The sequence below is a fragment of the Pollicipes pollicipes genome, unplaced genomic scaffold (assembly GCF_011947565.3).
Source record: "Pollicipes pollicipes isolate AB1234 unplaced genomic scaffold, Ppol_2.1 Scaffold_4002;HRSCAF=4701_pilon_pilon_pilon, whole genome shotgun sequence".
NCBI classification, from domain to species: domain Eukaryota; kingdom Metazoa; phylum Arthropoda; class Thecostraca; order Pollicipedomorpha; family Pollicipedidae; genus Pollicipes; species Pollicipes pollicipes.
The window spans coordinates 15,313,327-15,331,185 of record NW_023596420.1 but is presented as its reverse complement, the minus strand read 5'-3'; the positions used below and the strand labels follow the sequence as shown (position 1 = coordinate 15,331,185).

At 50.0% G+C, this 17,859-nt stretch overlaps 1 protein-coding gene across 1 annotated transcript in view; it reads left to right on the top strand.

Annotated features, from left to right (window-relative positions):
- The first annotated feature begins 400 nt into the window (after window positions 1-400).
- LOC119094140 (protein asteroid homolog 1) overlaps window positions 401-17,859 on the top strand; it is a 36,044-nt gene continuing 18,585 nt past the window's right edge. Inside the window, exons 1-2 of the mRNA XM_037217215.1 lie at window positions 401-614; window positions 15,440-15,649. Of these exons, the coding sequence (XP_037073110.1) occupies window positions 15,447-15,649 (203 nt within the window). The 5' untranslated portion in view covers window positions 401-614; window positions 15,440-15,446. The remainder of the gene's footprint in view (window positions 615-15,439; window positions 15,650-17,859) is intronic.

Here is a 17,859-nt window from a genome sequence, read left to right as displayed (position 1 = left end):
CATAGAGACGCTATCAAATAGTCCGTCAGCAAAATACCGCAACATACATGCTGCGCAGTACGGCTGCTGGCTCGCTGCCAGGGACCACGGGCACACCAAGGCCAGGGCGTAAAGTTAGTCCGACAGAAATGGCGCACAATGAAAATGGCAGAAATGACGCAAAATGGCAGAAAATCAGCAGATTTTGTCACAAAAGTGCTCAACATTAGCCAAGAAATAAACCATTCCCCTCGTGTCGTGTTTCCATATTCAGCTAGTTAGGCGGGGGGGGGGGGGGGGACGAGGCTCCTGAGACGAGGGAGAAACGTTTGATGGCGTAACTTTCAGGTAGGATGCGCTAATTTTTACTCTCAGCACCACCATCCCAACTCATTCCACGACACTACGCCCTTGGCAGGTATGACTCATGGCGTGGTCGCTGCAAACGAAGTCGTGCTTTGCTGTTGCAAACAAACTGCGACGGGAAGGTTGCCTCATCCGCCATTTTGGAGGTGCTCAAGCAGCTGAAAGCTGGTAAAGCATATCGAACGGAACGGACCAGCATCGGAATCAGGGTTTGGATCAGGACGGATCAGACCGGCGAGCGGTTCCGGCTGATTCCGCCCGAACCGCAGGTGAGTTGTCCATCGCGGCCCTGAACTTTGCTCGGAACAGTCGTGGTTCGAGGGCGCTGACTTTGATCCTGCCATGAAAACTGAACTGTGTGTGTGCTGAGATGTGTAGCATGGTAGTGCAGGCCAACAAAAGCCAAATATTTGCATGGAATGGTTTAAGGAGTCGCAATAATTTTTCATAGTTGTAATTATTGGCAACAGGTGCGACCTCCGCTGGATGAGCTATTCTGCATGCTTTTTTGTTCTTTGAACGCCAGACGAAGAGATGTTACCTAACCTGACGTGAAAAACTCTGAAATGTCTGACTTCTCACAGCTCTGGGCAGGGGTGTCGCTTTCCAAAATCGGTTGGGGGCTCAGCTGGAAAGGTTCTCATTTTCCCGAAAGCCTGATTTCTCTCAGGGTTTCAGTCACTTTAAATTGCATCCCCGGTATTAAAACAAAAATCCTAAATGTTTTGTGGATTCAGAATTGTTTTCCTGCGGAGGCAGAGTTCCTCGTTCTAGGTAATAAGTGCTGCCATCTCGTGGAAAGCTTAGAATGGGGTAAAAAGAGCAAAAACGTCTCAGTAAACCGGAGTCAGGAAATCAGGCAGAACTGCTCAGGGGCGGCTCCAGTGTGTGGGGGGGGGGGAGCACGGGGTCATGCCCCCTTGGACCCTGAAGGGGCTCATAGGCTCCGAAGGGGCTATAACTGGCCGAAGAAACGTAATTTTTAACACACCACGCAACAAAATTGGACGTCTTTGGACTTCCGGGCAGCCAAGAACAGCCGCAAGCGAAAGTGTGATCGGGAGATTTTAAAGCTCATTTCGCTATCCTACGCTACCCTACGCTGCTTCCGAGCACTCCATACGCCCACGTGCAGATTCGATCCGATCGTTCAGGAGCCTTTTATATTGCCTTTTCGTTAATTTTACGTTGATTCCTCTGCATTTGTTCGAGGGTCCTGCGCTGTTGATGAATCCTGCCAACAACGTGCCGTGGTAGTCCTGTCAATCCGGGGCCTTCCACGGATTCTTCCCGTGGGTATTCTTGGTTGCTCAGGGGCCCTTCACGTTGGTTTACCGACGCGCTCGCGATATGCTCATTGGTCCCCTGCATTGGTCTAGGGCGCTTCGAATTCTCTGTCACGTCCTTAGGGTCCTACGCTCTTGTCAGGGTCACCTGTCGTTAGGGCTCTCCAATTTAGCTTTTGCGTGGAGGGCCTTCCTATTTGAATGGAGGGCTTTGCGAACTTGTCGGGGGCCCCATCTGTTAATATGCTCGGGCTCACTGGATTGGTCGGCGGCCCCGCACATTGGGTTCTGGTCTTCGAATATAGGACCCTTCGCTCCTATGGAAGGCCCTATCTGGTAACCTGCACGGGCACACTCGAGTGTTCGGGTCCCTTTAAATTGGATCTCGGGTACTTTCTAGCTGGGTGGCGGGCCCTACGCTCTTGTCAGGGGCCCTATCTGTTACCCTGCTTTAGCACACTCGGTTGCGCGACTTCTCCATTGTGCCATGGGTATTTCGTATGTGAATGAAGGGCCCAATACGTTAATCGGGGCTCCATCTGCTAAATTGCTCGGGCACACTCGCTCGTTCGGGATCCTTCTCCATTGTGCCATGGGTACTTCGTATATGAATTGAGGGCCCTTCGCTCTTGTCGGAGCCCCTTATGATACCCTGCTCGGGCACGCCCAGTCGTTCAGGGTCCCTCCAGATTGTGTCGTGGGTATTTCTTATTTTGAGGGGAGGGCCCCATATTCATGTCGGCGGCCCCTTATCTGTTAACCTGCTTGGGCACGCTCGATCATCCCGGGGCCTTCCACATCGGGTCTTGAGTACTTTTTTGAGCGGATGACCTTATGTTCTTATCGGGGCGCCATCTATTGAGATGCTTCGACCGATGACGGATCCAGAGGGGGAGGGGGACGGGACCATGCTCCCCCGTGATCCTCGAGGGGATCCATAGGCTCCGAAGGGACCCGTAACTGTGCTGCGTGCCGGGGTACTCTTGTCAACCAGGGGCCTTCCACGGGCTCTTCCCATTCTCCCGGAAGGCTTTTTACACTTTTGCCGGCTCCCATTTGCCGGGATGCACTCAGTTGCTCAGGGGCCCTTCATATCAGTCCCGGTTTCTTTCCTGTTGCTCGTGAGACCTTGTGCTATTGCTAGGGCTCACATGAGGTTAGGCGCCGAGACACTCGGTGCTCAGGGGCCCTCTACATTCATGTAGGGTTCTTCCCTTTGATCTCATTTGCGGAGAACCCCTCACTCCCATCGGGCCCTTTCTGTTAATCTGACCAGGCACTCTTGATCGCACAGGGGCATTAATTCATGTAAATTGGTCTTGGGCAATTTCCCTTTGCTTAGAGGGCCCTGCGCTCTGACCGGGATCCCATAATTCAGGCTGTCTGGGCATTCCCGATCGTTCCGAGGCCCACTACGTTGGTCTTGGTGCCTTGGCCTTAGGGCAACAGCCGTGCGCCGATTGATTTTTATGCGCAACTGTCGAACATAATTTTATGTCGCCAACACCGTATTGTGTCATTTCCGCCGGTTTTTATTTTATGACACTTGCTACACCTGTGTATCATGCTCCTCATATATTTTGAATACCAGGATTCTTTGTACTCCTTCACAACAAATAAAGCGAAACCTCTACACAAGTTGTCAGGCATCAGCTGGACACATCGACGTGCTGGGTAGCCGCAAATAAGCCAGGAATCAAGTTCGTGCTTGATTTTGGTGGTATTCAGCAGCCAACCTCAGTTTATTTTGCCATGTTTTCCGAAATACTTAGCCTCAAAATGACAGAATTCACCATGAACTGGAGAAAGTGAATAAATAAACTTTATGTATGTGCATACGTAACACGTCTAGTCTGCCAGGGTTACGCTAGTAAGATTGATTCCCATACAAAAATGGAATGCTAAGAATCCTGAAATTTAAGGGCTGTAATGCGATGATTTTTTGCAGGGGCCCCAAACTCAAGGGGGCCCCACAAGGCTGCGTGCTACCTTGACGAAATCCTGGATCCGCCCCTGCTAACGCTGCCGTTGGTCGTATTGTACAACCACCACAGCCACGAATATGCGACAAACACGCTTGTCACTGCTGGGTGAAAACTGTTGGGTGAATGCTGGGCGAATTCGTTGGGCGAATTTCCAATGCTTGTGTGTACCTTGCAATGCATTTAATACCTAGCAAACAGAAAAACACGTTTTATCCCCGTGAAACTGAATATAACGAAAGGTTTACTTCATGGTCCTTTTGGCAACCTGCCAAGCCGACCAAGATCAGAGGAGCACAGCAGCGCGCAGCGGGTACTGGTGACAGACAGCAGCAGCCCGGGCACGCCGAGAGCACCGAAATACCCCCACAGCTACGGTCCTGACTGACAGGCATTTAATAGCACTTCGGATTCCTGCAACAGCGCTCGGAGCTGTTTAAATGGCACTTGTTGAAAGGGAGTGTCCCACCTTTGGGTCATGCTTCAAAAACATACTCTAGTGCAGTAACGCAGGCAGGGGGAACAAGGAGCACATGCACCCCCCCCTCCCCCCTAGGTTCCGCGGGGCACGAAGCGACCTCGGAATGGACGATTGAGGGCTCGATTTACTAATGCCGGCCAGAGGGCCCTGCGCACTCATCATAGGCCCAATGAGTCGATAAGAGCTTATGTTTCACCCAGGCACCACCGGTAACGCACGGTCGGCTCTGTGGCGGCATGAGCCTAAGTGCCCATCTCCCAAGCAAGGACAGAGCCGGAGACAGCGATTTACATTGCTCGGGGTCCCACAGCGCCTAACAGAGGCTCTGTGTTGTCAAGGGACCCCGAGTCTGCCAAAGGCTGTGTTCGAGGAGGCACAAAAGCCCCAGAGGGCTCACCGGGTCCGACGATCAAGGGTGTGATTGGGGGGTCTAGGCCATAAAGGGCTGCTCGAAGTCGTATTCATCGGCCCCGACCTGCGAAAACTGACCCTCAAATAATGTTCAGAGCGCCCTTTGCGCAGATCAGGGAACCCCTGAGTCGATTTGGACTTATCTATCGGGTAGATAACACCGCACTACACAGTAGGCTCCGTGTCGATATGGGCCTGAGGAACCACTCACTAATCAGCTATAAAGCGGGGGCCAGTGATTTACACTGGTCGGGGTCATGCATCTGTCAGGGGCCCACAGCGCCGAACAGAGGGCCCTGCGCTCGCAAGGGCTCCGGTCTGACCAAGGGCAGCATTCGATGAGGTCCAAAGAAGGGCCCGGGCGGTCCACCGGACCCGACGAACAAGAGTCCAGTTTGAGGGTATAGCGGTCCGAAGGACTGGCTGCAGGTCACAAAAAGAATCGTGGTCTGTGGGGTCGTGACCTCAAGTATCATTCAGAGGTCCTCTTGCACGGTTTCAGGAAGCCCTCAGACATTGCGGGCCTCTACGCCGGTCAGAGATCACAAACACCGAACAGTCGACTCCGTGTCCGTCTGAGCCCTTGAGACCCATTTTCCAAACAGAAATGAGGCTGGCCCGGCGATTTGCAATGCTCGGGGTTCCTGGCACAATGAGGGACTCCAGTCTCGGTTAAGGACCACAGTGCCGAACAGAGGTCCTGTGGCGGAAATTGACCCGGGTCAGAGCAGTGTTTGGGGTGGCCCGAAGAGGGGCCGAGGGGTCTCTGGAAACGAGAGATCAAGGGCCTCATGGGATGGCTGAAGAGGCCGGAGGGCTGGCTGTAGGTGACGTTAAGAACTCGCGCCCGTAGGACCGCGATCTCAGATGTCATCGCGATGGTCTCTTGAACCGATAGGGTTCCCTGAACAGGGCGTTCCTCTATTTCAGCCAGAAATCACGAGCGACGAACAGTCGGCTCCGTGTTGGTCTGGGCTCTGCGGGCCCATTTCTTAAGCAGGGACAAAGCCGTGCTCGCGATTTACATTGGTCGGACTCATGTATCGTTCAGGGGCCTGCAGTGCCTAACAGGGCGTTCTGTGTCAACAAGGTGCCTCGAATCCGTCAGAAGAAGGTCGGGGCTTCCAGTAGCGAACGATGGACCCTCCAACCTCTTTCCAGCATGGGCTCGTTAACCCCAGCTGGAGTCTATGTGCCAGTTATTGAACCACCTGCGGCGGTCAGGGATGCTGTTGCGTTAATGGCGGTTCATGCGTCCATACGAGGTCAACTGCGCGGGTCAGAAGGCTTCCGCGTCAAGGAGCAGACCAATGTGATATGATGTATCCCTCTAAGGGCTTCCGGACCGGCCAGGGGATGCCGCCCTGTGTCGCCATAATGACGACCGGAAAACACACCGCAGGGGACAGAATGGCCCTTCAGCTCTTGACCGGGAACAGCGATGTGCCCCGTAGTGTTGTACTCAAGGACCCTTTGCCGGAAAGAAATAAAGGGTCTCATTAGTGTTGAATGTCCTGAGTTCAAATAAGTTCAAAATGTACAAGGTCATTCCATATTTACCTGAGAACGTTCTTTATTTTGCAGAATCGATTAGTGAAATAAATACCATCAAAAAGTTTGATCCTGCGCACTGGGTGCCGATAGTGTAGTGGTTATCGCGCCTGCGTTAACCACTGCGCGGGTTCGATTCCCCGTGGTGCCCGCCCTTCCCGCCAGGGTGAGAGGCTGGCGACGCCATATAGCCCCAGCAGCTGAATGCGTCATAAAGCCCCTATGACACGTCCGTAATGTCGGGAAGCAAGGGTAGCGATGAGCGGGGTTCCAGTTTTTGTAAAACCGAACGCCGTTGGCCACTACAAGTAACGCCATGGGGCGGGTGCCGAGCGCGCAACTATGGCCATCGTAAAATAATGCTTCTGGATGTCTTTTAAAATTAATTCGTCATTCAAAGATTACCGTGGGCAATTTTTTTGCAACTTTTAGGCTGTCTTCTGGACAAATTAACAGTTTCAGGTATAAAGAAAATAGAGATTTTACCTTCACTCTTCCAATTCTACCATCAGATTCAAGCACCACACTGCGGTGCATTAAAGACCAATGCGTCATTGTCATCAATCTAAAAACCGCACAGATGAAACATGCGCCCGAAACATCTGTAAACATGAGATTTGGTGTCCTAAGGCGTTAAAAGGCACTTCTTTCAGATGCGTCACCAATTTTGTCCACTTGTTGACTACGGCTTGATGTCGGCCACGGGACCGGCGATGCGCGACCTGGGGAGACTGCAAGCCTGACGTCGAGTTTTTTTTTGTTGCAAGATATGCGAGCGCCGAGCGCACATGCTCGAAGTGTGTTACATTATTTGTACCACTTATCAATTCTGACTGAATGTTGAACAGATCCAGACAAACATGGCCAAGCCACGTTAAAAGAAATTGCTGGCCCCTTTTGATCTTCAATTTATATTTGTGAAATCTTTGCGATCCTCGAACAGCCCACATACAAATTGTGAAAAAGTTTGTGAGTTCTATCGGTTGAAAATAGGTCCATTGGACCGTTGTGAAATAAAGAGCGCCGGCGATTTATTTCAGTCATTTAACGCGTGATTTCGTCAGTTTGTTTACAAAAAAACTTCAAGCAGAATTGATCGTAGTGTCTCACTATCTCGCGGTAGTGTCTCACCCATAATCCAGGTAAAGAAGGCAAAAATATGTTATATATATATATATATATATATATATATATATATATATATATACATGTATAGTATGCATATCACATGAAAGGAAAACATGTCTTTAGTAACCAATTGGCCTTATCAGGCCATTTTTTTGGGTGGGGGGGGGGCCCTTTTACTGTCAGGGTGTTCTTTGTCAAACTTGTGCCCCCCCCCCCCCTTTGCCAAGACTTTGGCTGCGCCCCTGCTCCAGTGAAACCTCAGGGCTAATTGTGTTATGATGGCTTTGGCCAGTGCCACTGCAGCATTGTCAAAACATAATAAGGTCATCAATTTCAATTATTGTCGAGCCCAACTTGCGCTGGCAACGCTTTGTAACAGCACTACGCTTCTTTCTCGCGATTGAGACCACCGTTGTCATGACAAACACCATGCGCACTTTCACTGGTGCGAATAAAAGAGCGTTTGTGATCGGCCAAGCAGACAAAGACCTGTTATCGGCAAGTTGGCCGGTTGAACTTTGAACCAGTGCGGCACGCCTCGGAAAGAGCCACTATGGCATGCGCCAAAGGGGAGAATTCAAAGCCATAAAATAACGTTTCGTTGAATTCGCGGGACACTAGTTTCATATTTGCATATGTTTTTGCCTAAACAACATGTTTGAACTATTCTTAGCATTTATTACATGAACATTCTGAGGCATTAATGTGCTGCAAACATTATATGAATCACACGTTGAAAAAAGCAAAACAAAGATGATTTTCAGGGCTCTCATCTGCAATTTCTCAAGATGTTGCGCCTGCTTGGCAGTAAGTTCCGCATGAAAAACCGGTGCACAATATTCTAGCAATGGCCGGATGTAAGGAACGTACATACGAACAAGCTATTCCTCTGGTGGATGGTACTTCTTCATTACGTAGAGCATACGTAAAGCTTTCGATGATTCGGTTGCAATCTCACCCACATGTGCTTGCCATGACATGTCATGTGATATTGTTGCACCTAAAAGCTTAGTTTTAATGACAGTTGGCAGGCTTTTTCCTTGAATCATAATGCCCGGGAGTGCTAATGGTTTCGTGGCTGTGAAAAAAATGCATGACATGACATTTGTCGGTGTTTGATATCATCTTGTTTGCTGTTGCCCAATCACTTATCTTGTCAGTGTGCTGTTGCCACTGGCAGTGCCGATCTACTTGGTCAATTCGACACACCTGGTATATCGTAAGATCATCTAATTACTTCAGTCGGTTCTCAACATCAGCAGCGGCACCGTTAAACAAAGCCAGGAAAGCAGCCGGGCCAACTAAGGTGCCTTGTGAAGTGCCGCATGTTATCGTTCTCCAATGACTCATGGTTCCATCTGACATCTTGACCCGACGCTGTCGGTCCTGAGAGAATGAGCATAGCCACTTTGCATACCCGGAGCGAAGTCCCATTGCAAGCATGTTCTGGATAACTGTTGTGTGATCGATGAGGTCAAATTCCTTCTTAAAATCGTACATAACCATAGGAAATGATTTGTCTGTTTCGTCTAGCTCCGTCAGCAAATCATGCAGCAACCATCTTAAATAGTGTGAGGTTGAGGCACTTTTCATATTTCTATATTGACCCTTATCTATGCTTGGTTTTATATCCGCCAGAATTTGCGTAACAGTAATTTGTTTCCAAAACCTTGCTAAAAGTCTGTGTGAGGTTTAGCGGTCGCAGATCTCCTGACAACTTGGATGATGTTTTCTTTGGCACAGAGGTGATTGCTACTCTCTTCCACACCGATGACACGCACCCTTCATGCAAAGACGAGTTGAAAATATGGGTAAGTGGTAGGCCAGTTACACAGAAAATTATTTTAGTAACCGCGTTGGAAGTCGTCCAGTGGGCACAGCCATATTTTCTCTCAACTACGATAGTTGAAAGGTAACTTGCCACAGCTGTATCTCAGCAGGAATGTTATCGGCTGGCAGATAACAGGGAAGTATGACAAGCAGACAAGTGACCACTTAGGTCCATACTCTCTCTGGGCTCGAAGACGCCAAACCGCTGCTGGTTGTGTGGGTGGACGTTGTGGTATGAGTGTGTGTAAGTGACCAAAAAATAGAAGCTGTGGGTTGACAAGATCTCTCTTTGGCGGACTCGCGAGAAAGACTGGCACGAGCGAGGTCTACAGTAGTATAGCTGTCACGCCAGCAGTCAGAAATCTGCCACAAGGTCCTATAACAACTGCCACATTGATCAGATCAGATCTGCCACATTGTCAGAGTATTCGCCACGATGATGTGCGACCTGTGGGAGAGCTCGGATGAGGCCGACCAAGCACTGACCAGTACTCCATTGAAGACACAGTTCCAGCGGTTGGTGTGAACTGGAGTGAGGTACCACAGCCTGGAAAGGTGGCCTTACGTTCCGCGTCAAATTGACTCGTAGGTAGTCTTTAGCCGATGAATAAACCAATATCATCTGTAACATACGCTTTTTTTGTTCAAACTTGCCACGCACGCTCCATTCCAGTTAACTGGAAGCTAAGTTCCCTCCACATGAAAGTCATGCCACAAGCATTCACAGGAAAGAGAGCTTCGGTTTGCAGTGCCGAACATTTACGTTTCAGGTGGCATCCTTTTATTTGGTTATTCATCACTTAATGAATCGAATGCCAAACGAACTTGCAAGATCTGAATTCGGACCCCGACCCCTTTAGCACTCGGTCGAGCATGCCTACATGCACAAATCTCATCAATGCCAAGAATGAGTTAAACTTATTAATTCCGCTGCAACGCTTACAAATTCTTGCGAACATATGACAATACTGCGGCTCTGGGGCAGCGTCAGGCCGGCCGTCCCCGCCGTGGCATGATTCCATCGATTCACGACCCAATCTCCGCCAATTGAAGTGGCGTCACAGATACAAGCAAAAAGAAACGCCTTTAGTTCCAACGTACGATATGGTTCTTCACAACTTACTCTCTTGTCGGTTCTGGGATGGCAAACCGTCTGATGCTGCGGCACAGTTACATCGGTTGTATCCCAGCATTGACGTTGATAAGGTGCCGATACAGGCAAAACAGACTGAAGAAGCCGTCGATCGCTCACCGGCGGATCACCACCTGTTGCAATTTGGCCGAGAAGAACCCCAATCGTTTAAGACCGGCGGTGCGGTGACAAATCGCTGATCTGGAAAAAAAACATGACGAGCCTGAGGCCGGTCCAAGCGGAATTCAGATAGTTCAGAGCCTGTCCCCGTTTTCAAGCGTACCAAAACGCATGCGCTCTTGGCGACAACAGAAATGCGCTTTTGGCCTGACTTTGGGTCAGCAGGCGTCCACCCGTGGCCGGCGGCGGTGGGTCATGCGACCGAGCGTTGAGTTTGGGACGGTTCGGGTTGCGCAGGGCAGAATGATTGGGGCGACCGTCGCTAGAGGAGTGTCCTGGCTCGCGCTGCATCGCAAGTACAGGATGCATAAACTGAGGCATTGAAATGGTGGCGGCGGGTACGGACTCCGCGCCTGACGACTGGTGTGGCGTATCCCGGGGTGCCGTTCCTTTTGTTCCCCGACGGCTGTTGGCGTCCCGCGGTCAGCATGGCGCGCTGCGCTGCTCGTCGATGCTGCGGGTCACCTCGTCTTCTCTGCTGAAGACTTGAAGACATTTTGCGCGCTGGCTGGCTTCGGCTCGTTCTGCTGATGTTGGGTTGAAGGCAGCCGTTGCTCCTGGTTTCGCGGACTCAGTTTGCGGTGCCCTGTTCTGCGCTTGCGGTCTCCTAGTCAAGCCGTCTGCTGCGACGAGCTGAACGCTTTGGCCGGCGGCGCTGCTCGCCCGAAGATGGGAGGGAGCTGCTGGCGGAGATCTCTGCGGCTCGTCTGCTGCTGGCGTCTGGTGATGCGTGCTCGTCTGTTGCTGGTGTTTGGTGACGCCAGCTCGGCCAGCGGTGGTTCGGGACACCGGCTCTCGCATTTTTGGGGCGGCAGCTGGTGGACTGGGGGCTCGGCACTCCTGGTTCCGGCTGACCCTGTGTATCTTCGAGCAGAGATAAGCTAATTTTGCGGTGTCTTTGGTCATGCTTTTTTGGTAAAGTAGTGGACTGATTTGTGTTGTCTGCTTTGCAAACGGTGTGTGTTTTTATTTAGAGGATTAGGAAATTGGCAACATGAGAAATATCGAAGACACGCGCAGTAACGCTTCTTCCGGGGCTGAAAGAGGGCTCGCGGAAGGGGGTTAACAACACGATGGGATGTCTGGGCCGTCTCAAATTCCCGACGGGCTGACCATGTCGGCCCCAAGGTTCACGGGGGAAGGGTCCTTCTTGAGCCGATTCGCTGCTGATTTCGAGACCTTTGCATCAATGTATGTCTGGGATGATAAATTTAAGTTACGCTTCCTACCACTCGGCCTGTCTGGCATGGCCAAGGGCGCCTTCGACTCTCTGTCAGTGGCCCAGCGGACCGCTTATGGCCTGGCTATCAGCGGTCTGTGTGACCTGTTCGCAGCACCGAATGCCCTGGATGCCCACACGCGTTTGCGCGAGCTGCGTTTCGGCCCCCGTCAGTCGCTGGATTCATTCGTAATTTAAGTTTAAAAATCTTGTGAGCCAGGCCTTTCCTGGGCATGAGGATGACCCCGTGCGGAGCCGACCACCGGAGCTACCGGAGCCGTACCAATCGGAAATAATTTCTGAGAGAATTTCGCCTTGTATGGGTGCTGTTGAAAAAACGCGTAGTGTTCGGAGGGCCGAGGAGAGGCGCGCAGCGTCCGTCAGGCCAGATGAGTCCGCTGCGGCAACTTTTGGGCAGGTAGAGACTGGTGCTGTGACACCGTTAGTGCTGGATCATATTTTGCCTCGCAGTTGTGATCTGGGGAGGGATGTGCGAGATGACCGGCCGCGGGTTAGCTCGGGGCTTGCCCTGCCTGACAAGCCATCTAGACGCGTGAAGCGCTAGGGACATTCTCGGTGTGCTTGCTGTGTCTGCGGATTTGTCGGTCATCTGGCCGCGGCCTGGCGCGGCCGAAACAGAGCCTGCTTTGTAACGCTTCACGCGCAGCGTTACAGCTTTGTGTGCAGCCGTGTCACACATGTGGCGTCTGTGTATCCCTACAGGTCGGGAAACCAGGGCGGGATCCCGGCACCGGACCCGGGTTTCAGGATCCCCGCAGCAACCAGGCACCTCGAATGGGTCTCTGAACGTGTCCAGCCCGGCTAATTGTAGCCTTTCCTCTGCTAGTGAGGGCTGTAATGAGACGTGTGTGTCCCACACCTTGCCACTGAATGATGATTTGACTTTGATAAGACATTAGTATTAGCCTTATTCCTCTGAGAAAAAACCAGGAGAACGGAGATATAGGTGGGTTGATATTTCGGCAACATGCCTTTATCGAAACAATAGCAGAGGCATGTTGCCGAAGTACCAACCCGACTATATCTTTATTCTCCTGGTTTTTCTCAGAGGAATAAGGGTAATACTACTGTCTTATCTTCAGCTAATGTTTTCGATAAAGTCATGTTACCGAAATACCAACCCAATTATATATCCATTCTCCTGGTTTTCTTCCGAGGAATAAGGCTAATACCGCTGTCTTATCTATGTAAATAATGCTCCTCGCTAATGCACTGAACAGCTTATGGCTGGACTTTTTTGGCTGCGATTTGAGATATCGAGTGAAAGTGTTTCTTGAATACTGGCTCTATCAGAAGTACGTTACGCAAATCCGTACTAGACACACTGCCTTGTGCTAAGCTTTGTCCAACTGCGATCCGTCAGTCACTGCAGTCACTGATTATTGTAGGGACCGAGTGTAACGTACGTATTCTTGTTGTACCGCTCGGCTGTCTCCAACGTACAGGGGAGAAGAGTGTGAGGCTGGAGGTGTGTCTGGCGCGCAGGGCCTGCCGCGTTCGGCCGCGGCCGGACTTTGGATCAGCAGGCATCCGCCCGTGGCCGGCGGCGGTCGGCCATGTGACCGAGCGTTGAGGTTGGGACGGTTCGGGGTGCGCAGGGGGAGGATGATTGGGTCGGCCGTCGCTAGAGGGGTGTCCTGGCTCGTAAGTGCTCCTGGCACCGCAAGTACAAGATGCATAAACTCGGGCATTACACACACATCAAGCATCGAATTGCTTGATTGACAACGCTTCATTTCATGTCCGTTCTTCATATCTGTCTTTCTGAAGAACCTCATAATATATTTTCTCTGTGACTTCTTCATGGAGTGCAGGCGGAACATGGTGTGCATATACAGATTTAAAAAGGGCTTTATTTGCTCACGTCTCAAGGCTCATGTTTTGTGCGCGATGCGTGATGCATATGAAATGGCCATCACATCTACGGCGAGTGCGGAAGATCCATACTTGGTGGGTCAGATTACGCGTCTCAGTCCACGATATGATGTTTTTAATGGAAGTAGGTTGCTTTGCCATATCCTACGTTATTTATTGAAACATTAGTAACAATGTTTACCAAATCCATGTATTCAGCGGTGAAAAAGAGGCTCTGATTTCTTGGGGTGAAGAGATGAAGTTTTTCTGACCACGAGAGGTTTCAGGCTATCCAATTCACTTAATATCTATACCTACCCTACCCTCTTTATCTTACGCCTTACTTTAAAAAGGCAGGGTAAATTTGAGGACAAAATGAGTTTTTTTTGTGAATGTAAACAGAAGCATAGCCACTTTTACCTTTCTCAGCCCTCTCCAGAGCGCTCCACTGACTGTAATCATTTACTGGTTCGAAACAACCAGAATTTGTCTTTAAAAGACCTGCCGTTTCGATTCGCCGAATACAATCTTGATTAACCGACTGCCTTTCGCTTCTTGGGTGCATCAGCTACAGCTTTTTGGAACTACTCTTCCTGCGTGATGAACAGTCCTCAAATCTCAATGCGGTTGGTACATCTCAGTCCCTTCCGCACAGGTCCTTTGTCAATGCTAACGCTCCTCTTATATAAATGTATTCCAAATGGTTTGTATGGGTGACTTTGGAGCGCCTTTGGGCTTTGGCCCTGCTAAGCACCCTGAACCCATCACCCAATTCGTCCGTCCAGCTCAACAGATAACTTAACCTCCGTCCCTGCGCCAGACAGGACTGCGGAGGGCTTTACGTGCCGCGCAATGCTACGCCACGGCCGCCCCGGGCCTGGTCGACCCTCATTGGCCAGTTGCCAGCTGACCTTTCCATTTCAGTCGGGCCAAACAATACGCCCGCTCTTGGACTCGTAGCCAGCGTCGCTGGATTGCAAGCTCAGCATATTTCCTCTAGACCACCGAGGAGGTCTCTGGCACTGCGCCCAGCGTTGTGTAACGTGAATCGGGTGCCAGTAACTATAATGACCCATCTATTATGCATGAAGCGCGCCAGAACAAGGATAAACTTACCAAGATATGCCTGAACTAATTTAAACTTAGTCGCTCGCTGTGTGTTGCAGTGTGTTATGCTACTTGCCGCGCGAAATGTTTTGTTCCTGCATATGATTTTTGAATAAAGTACGAACTTGCAGGCTTTCCCTTGATTTGCGAGAAGGATGTCTTGAGAGAAAGAGTTTCTCCCCCCCCCACACACACTATGGTTTACGTAGAAATGTGGAAGTGCTCTACACGTACTGACAATGGTTTTGACACTTGGATGGATACAAATCGCCATGTACTCAATCATATACTCATTTGTCGTATATTTTATTCGTTATATAATTTACCTATCTTTCTTGCTCTCACTCAGTCAGCCAGTCACTCGTTCCCTCACTCACTGACCCACGCACCCACCCAACCACCTATTATGGTTTATCTACGTAGAAATGTGGAGATACTCTATACGCATTGACAATGGTTTTGGCACTTGGATAGATAAAAACAGATCATGTTCTCATTTGTCGTATATTTATTCGTTACATAATTCACCTATATTTCTTGCTCTCACTCACTCAGTCAGCCAGTCACTCATTCCATCACTCACCCGCTCACTTAGTCAGCCAGTCACTCATTCCGTCACTCAACCGCTCACTCAGTCAGCCAGTCACTCATTCCATCACTCACCCGCTCACTCGGTCAGCCAGTCACTCATTCCATCACTCACCCGCTAACTCAGTCAGCCAGTCACTCATTCCATCACTCGCCTGCTCACTTAGTCAGACAGTCCCCCACCCACACACTTGCTTCCAGCCCCACCATCACAAACACACTATGTCGCTCTCTCCGCTACCCACATGTGATGCAAGTCTCGCCTGCTTGGATATCAAGAGCGTAACACGATGTACAAGTGCCAACTGTTACGCCTCGTTGCAGACGCAGGATGGGCATCCGCGGTCTGACGTCATTTGTGCTGCGAAGGCGCCTTTTCCATGAAGAACGATTACGTCACTGTGACCTGGTTATTGATGGAGACAACCTGTTCCACACTTTTGCCGACAAATGCCGGGGAACAAGCACAGCCCTGGGAGCCGACTACTCGATCTTCGCGAAGAACATTGAGATTTTCTTTTCGGACTTGAAAAGGTAAGCATTTTGTGGCATCACTTGTCAACCCTCGACGTGTTAGCTCTGTTGGGGCCAGCGGCAGCTGAAAATCCTAGCTCAAAGGCTCCCTTGTTATTTCTACCTCGCATGACATACAATCGCGCTCATATTTTTGGTATTTTCTATGTCATTCTATGCGGGTGTTTTGACACCGAAATCGTGTATTCAGCATTTCTGTTGCACAACGTTGTGTGACAGGTATTGTTGCATCGAATGCTTATCGTTTCATACCTAAAATTATGTAATCTTGTATACCCTGCACTTGTATGTGTGAGTGATGTATTAGAACAGACAGCCCAGCGTTCTACTGGCACCGTTCGCGACCCAAGGCAGCGTAGGAGTCCACCGACAACGGGCGGCGGCACGGCACTTTTGAATTTGCGAAACGGTATAACCTCGGCATTGCTCAAAACACAAAAGTACACACGAATCAAATCAAGACCACTGTAGGAACACGCCTGCAGAAATTTTATACTACCGTATTGCATAGTTTCCTGCAATTTGGCCAGGACCTCCTCTGGGCGGGTGGGTTGGTGGTGACACTCATCAGCGCGAGTCACACTCATCGCGCGAGACTCAACATATCGTAATAACCGAACCAAATAGATTACAACAAACCAAAATGATTATATGTGGTATTATTTGCGAGCCTCCGTCCACGTCATGTATTGCGTGTGTTAGCTTCATCTGTATCTAACCTCAGGCGGCTAGTAGACTCTTCGCCTTAGTCTGAGATTGGCTGAACCAAAAATCGTCTGCATGGCGTAACTGAGTCCTGTGGAATCCGAACATGATTGCGCCTTGGGTCACGCGAAGAGCCAACGCTATCCTGAAGGTTAAAACATCCAGTATCACATGTCCGCAAAGTTGGTTTGGAATTCACCTTCAGCAGAACTCGACGACTACTACGATTTCGCTAAAGCCTCGTATCCAGCTAGGTCAATGACTCTTCAAATAACGAGCTGGGCAGATTTTAACAAGCGCTTAGAGTTAAACTTCCAGAGCTTTACAAAGGGTCAAATCAAGTTAGATATGGAAATACATTATTGAATGTCTCACTCAGTTCGTCGTTGCGCGAAAAGTCAAAAATGGAGGATTCAACTTGTTGTATTGCAAGCAAAGGGTAGGGCTGCCAGAACAACACAAAAGATATCCGATGCCGAAGTTCATAACAGAGCCCGCCATAGCACCACTTTACTACTGTGCATTCCCTTGCACATTGTGCAAAAGTCAACAAAATCCGTCCTGTGTCCGTACTTACCGATGATGTAAAAAGGGGTTGGTGGCCAAATGAGGGGTTTAAATACCCCAACCCCAACCCCAATAAAAAGGGATTGGTGACCCAAAAAAGGGGTTGGTGAAATGTGTGGAGGAGGCATACCCCCACTGAGGAACCCATGGATATCGACAGAGGCCACACCGTACGTGGTTTTGACAAGTTTAAAAATTGGGGGTGTTGCTTGAAGAGCTAAGCTCTAAGTTAGACAGGACCAGAAAACAGGCATCAGTTTCAAAACAGAATTCGCATCCATACCTGCCAAAAGGTTCGCAAAATCGAGGGCATGTACCTCGAAATGGATAGCAAAACAAGCAATATCATGCACGTTCACGCTATCAACGAACGAGTGATGGGCTTCCCATTGGCGCCATTTACACAAAAATAGGCCACACTCGATGTATATGTCGTGCTCGAGACAAACCCAAAGGCTCTAACATCCAAAATACCCGTGTGACAGATTTCTGACTGCTGGCGTGATACTTATACTAGTGTATGCCTTGCTCGTGCCAGTATGCCCCGCGCGTCCGTCGAAGAGAGATCTCGTGAAACACAGCTTCTGTTTCTAGTCACACGCACTAACACTCACATCACAACGTCCACCCACACAACCAACAAATGTCTCGCCTTAAGCCCAGGAAGAGTATGGACCTGCATGGGCACTAATGGTACGGCTTATATACTGTGCGCGTCGGGAATGATCCATGGCCGTGGGGTCCAGAAATGATGTCATAGCTAGCAAATCAGAAGCAGGTACGGCGTCGTTGGATGGTTGGCTAAACCAGTCAAGAAACAGGGTATCGCCTTGCGATCCCAGAACTATCTGATGCAATTGGGAGGGGGTGAGGCACTGGATGCGACTTTTGAAGAAGACATCGAATAGCATTACGGAAAGCAGATCTAGTTCAGGTTC